Consider the following 5000-nt stretch of genomic DNA (forward strand, 5'->3'; position numbering starts at 1 on the left):
TATATATATATATATATATATATATATATATATATATATATATATATATATATATATATGCATCCATATATGTACACACACACGTTTTTAGGTAGATTATGCATGCGTATATTTGCAGAGACTCAAAGGTTCGACAGCTGCCGGTCAGAATACTAACTTGGTGTCTGCAATCGTAGCTTTGATTCCCAGTTTAGGCTCGAACATCGTTGTAGCAGAATTCACTTATGTACAGAACCACATCACTCTCCCTTCTAATGATCTGTCGGCTCAAAATTCTCCTTTTTCCTTTCTCCCGCCTTGTATATGTGGCTAATCAGTAACCCTTAATATCCTGCTGTAGTGTTGAGACATTCCACTTTAACACATGGTATACAATAAACTAATAACTTTTATTGTACTGAATGATCGTCCAGTATTCCACCGCCAGAAATCTAGACCTTTCCGTCACTGATGTGTATTGGTATGTAACTGCATATGTAATTAGTGAATATTATAGATATATAGTTAGCTAGATATCACTTAGAATTTATTATGATGAAATAGGGCTAACCGAGTAGATACAAATCTCACATCATCTGCATGGGACGAGACTGGGCCCCCTCCAGGATGAGAAAAGCGTATCAGCCTAACTTATGTAACTGCAAGAGGGCTCAGTTCTCGGCTCAGGCCAAAGAGCATGCGGTGCCGCAGACGATGTGCTTAGATTTCTCACTTTTCTAGCTAGTCCTGCTATGCCAGTGTTACTGGGCCACACACGTTTACTGTCAAACTTCAAAATGTCTAGGGCGGTAGCCAAGCTGTTCTTCATCTAGCAAAACAGAGGATCTTCGTTCCTTAAGTGCCCATCCCCTCAGCCTAGTGAACCTTTTTCCTCATCCTCAAGACTCCCTCCTACAAGAGATCCTCAGATCCTCACCTTGAAGCGTGCCTCACCCTCACACCTATAGGCTGGAGGGTGACTGCCACCCTCTCCACGTAGGCCTATGCAGCCAGATTACTACTGATATGTACATTGTAAAATACATTCCTATGTACAGTTAACTTGCCATCTATAGTATGTTTCATACTGGATGGCAAGTGCCCACCATGCAGACCCAGCTAAACAAAGATACTACACCCGGCGTTGCCACTGTACCCCTGTTATGCGCGATGAAGAAAGATTCCATATTGCATTTTGACACAGCAGCATAAAAATTCATGCTTGGACCATGGATACAGGTTTGGATCATGAATGAATCCTACATTCTTTTGTCTACACGACTCCACCTTTCACCAGGGCCTGAAGATGGTCAGATCATCTGCTACAATCCCTGCCCATGTCACATACGTAATGTCAAAGATTAAACGCTTCACTGTAATGCAACATGATTCCCACCCGCTGAAAAATACTTTTTTTTTCATTTTAAAAAGGTATGCGTTCAGCTTAAGGTGAGTTGACCTTATGTTACCTCTCCGGTAACCCTTTCAGGCTCACGTCGCCCCAAGAGTATGAAAATTCCAGAGCATGTTGATCTGACGGCGCCCTTTGGTGATCTTGCAGGTGGTTTTCAAGGGGCTTGTACATACACAGTCACTGATCCATGTATTCAGCAGCCAAGGCGGAGCGACACAAGAGCTACGAAAGACGATTATGAGATATTCTTCCTTTCATATTCAACGTTTTCGCTTTTTATATTTTTCTCTTTATCGTTTCTTTCCATTTCTTTTTTGTGATAACGTGGCAATGGTTTGCCTTTTGCCCGTTGCATGTTTGGCCTTTTACTCTTACTGTTACTGTGATCATTGCCATCGTCATTAAAACCGTTATTGTTGTCGCTGGGATATTGTTATTATTATTGTTATTGTTATTGTTATTGTTATTACTAGTCTTCTTCTTCTTCTTCTTCTTCTTCTTATTATTATTATTATTATTATTATTATTATTATTATTATTATTATCATCATCATCCTTATTAGTATTAGTATTAGTTTTAGTATTATTTTTATTGTCATTATTCTTATTCTTATTCCTATTCTTTTTCTTATTCTTATGCTTATTATTATTATTATTATTAGTATTCTTATTGTCATTATCATTATTATTATTATTACTATTATTATTATTATTAATATTATTGTCATTAACATAATCATTATTATTGTTATTATTATTATTATTATTATTATTATTATTATTATCATTATTATCATTATTATTGTTATCATCATCATCATCATCATCATCATCATCATCATCATCATCATCATCATCATCATTCATCATCATCATCATCATTCATATCATCATCAATCCATCACATCATCATCATCACATCCATCATATCATATCGATACATCATCATCATATCAATCATCATCATCATCATCATCATTCCATAATACATTATCAATCATATCAATCATCATCATCATCATCATCACATCTTTAAATGAATGATAATAACGATAATAATGATAATGATATAATGATAATAGATATATATATGATATGATATAAATGATATGAATCGATATGAATAGATGGTGATGATGATGATAATAATGATAATAATGATAATAATGATGATGATAATAATAATAATAATAATAATAATAATAATAATAATAATAATAATAATAATAATAATAATAATAATAATAATGATAATGATAATAATGATGATGATGATGATGATGATGATGATGATGACGATGACGATGATGATGATGATGATGATGATGATGATGATGATGATGATGATGATGATGATGATGATGATTGTTCATAATAATAATAATAATAATAATCATTATTATTATCGTTGTTATAGCTTTTTAAACTCCTAAAACCCCTCACTTTATATATAATTATAAATCCCCAAACTTCATACGTAAGTGTTAATGTTCCTTTGTGTACTCCCATACCTCTGTCTCTGTCTGTCTCTCGCGTTGCTCTGTCTTGTGTCGGATTGTCCCCCGCCCGCCCTCTGTTGCCTCCCGTGCGAGGCCGCCCCCTCTCGCTTGTACTTACTTGCTCTGACACTGTGGCACGCCCTGCATGTTGGGGTACGTGTTGGGCTGCATGGTGGCGGGCCGCAAAAGGCCCCGTGTGTGTGTGTGTTGTGGTGGTGGCACGGCTGCTGTTGTCTTGGCAGAGGTGCGGCCGTCTCACGTGTACTGTCCCTCAGGGAGCGCCGATGCTATCCTCGCGCTGGTCAACGCAGGCGCCAGCGTTAGCGCCGAGGACAAGGATGGGCTAACAGGTGAGGCGCTTGCCCCCGAGGCCATGCGTTGCTAACTTCTAATCTCTTATTTTCAGGCCAGTTATTCCTCTTTTAATTCTTTCCAGTCAGTGCAGTGAACACTGAAACACTTTCAGATCTACGTTTTATGCTGTAATGATAAAATAAAGTTAATTCATTTTATCTTCATGGTATATGATTTTTTTCTTTTTTGATGAATATTATGTTGATCAGCCATATGCGTACTGAAATACATATATGCTACATGGATAGGGATAGCTATTTACTAATAAAACCAATGACTAATAATGAAAACAAGAGGAACAATTATATATAATGAACAAAGTCTAGATAACGATATGAATAGACATCTGATAAAAAAATATTACGATGCTGATATTACAGGACTTTATAGTATTTAGCTTTGATGACTGCATGGCCAAGAACACTAAATATAAGTGCATTTTATAATATCAACGTTGATAACAGTAATAGTAGTAATAGTAATAACATCAATATTGATTATAAATAAGACATCAACATGTATTATAAAGAGATCGCGATGCATATGAGCACAGACTCTTTTTATTGTACATCAATTGATTGTCAGAGAGTCGACTGTATAAAAAATCGTTATAGTTTACCTAAATTTCGCATGCAACGTTTTTTATGCAAATGATATCTACTCTCTTCATATCGTGGTAGTCACAATTTTATAATCCGTAGGAAAAATAACTAAAGTATAATTGCTGTCATTATGTGTGATAAAGAAATCTTAATTATTGTTATTCCAATTTAAAAACCTTTTTGCATTTGACCTTGACTCACGAAAGTACTGGATGATTGGCAGAGATCACACGAAGAGGTCATTTATTCTTGGCTGAGGTTTACATTCCCTTTCATTTCTGATTGTCGATTTTAAGTAGCTGTAGCTGAATTAATGGCAACCTTGTATCATTCGAGGAATTGTTAGTTTTGGTATTCATGATCCTCAAATGGCACACCGTGTGAATTTCCTCTTCACTTGACTCATGACTCATCACAATAGAATCCATACTCATACAACCGCTTCTACGTTGCTACAACTTAGTCACGATGACTACGTGGCCCTTCTCTCCATACCTGCAATGGTGATCAGTCTAGGGCCGAGAATAAGAAGGTCGAATGTCATGAAAATATAACTGGCTATGAGAATAAAGATGAATAAATATTAATTTCCCATGACACTAGTACATACATATAAAGTTAACAGTAGAATGTAGTACCTGCCTATTGAAAATGCCATATTTACTTTGAAGGGAATATGGACGAGTACCTAGGTAACACTGGCTAACATGAAGCTCTCCCGCTGTTATGGATTCAGAATACAGCCATTTGTGGCAGTCATTCACACGTTGGGATATAAGATTTATCAGTGGCTTTGGCTTTTGAAACAATGCTTGTGTGGCGTACCTAATGCACTGATGATATTGGCCTTAACAATACGGGTAGAAACAAAAAAATCCAGTTTGATGGTAGGTAAATCTCAATATTTGCCATTTTTGACATTGCCCCTTCCGAGCTCTCTGCCCTAGAATTATTAGTATAGTAATCATAATCAGTAGACCATTGGTAGAGTGTCAGTAGGTCATCAGTAGCAGCACAAGTAGGCACACCATCACAACCGCATATTCATCACACACACGCCACACCCTCGACCGCACTCACCACACCGGGTCACCACAGCGCTGCACTGCGCGGCGTCACGGGGTCACCTGGACTGCTTGGACTGCCTGGTGA

General features: G+C 36.9%; 1 protein-coding gene across 1 annotated transcript in view; it reads left to right on the plus strand.

Annotated features, from left to right (window-relative positions):
• The window catches only part of LOC119585777 (protein phosphatase 1 regulatory subunit 12A-like), a 41564-nt gene that overhangs the window by 6279 nt on the left and 30285 nt on the right, over positions 1 to 5000 (plus strand). Inside the window, exons 3-4 of the mRNA XM_037934495.1 lie at positions 3168 to 3242; positions 4947 to 5000. The exon at positions 4947 to 5000 is cut by the window's right edge and continues 145 nt beyond it. Coding sequence (XP_037790423.1) covers positions 3168 to 3242; positions 4947 to 5000 — 129 coding nt within the window. The remainder of the gene's footprint in view (positions 1 to 3167; positions 3243 to 4946) is intronic.

The sequence above is a fragment of the Penaeus monodon genome, chromosome 3 (genome assembly GCF_015228065.2).
Source record: "Penaeus monodon isolate SGIC_2016 chromosome 3, NSTDA_Pmon_1, whole genome shotgun sequence".
Lineage (NCBI taxonomy): Eukaryota > Metazoa > Arthropoda > Malacostraca > Decapoda > Penaeidae > Penaeus > Penaeus monodon.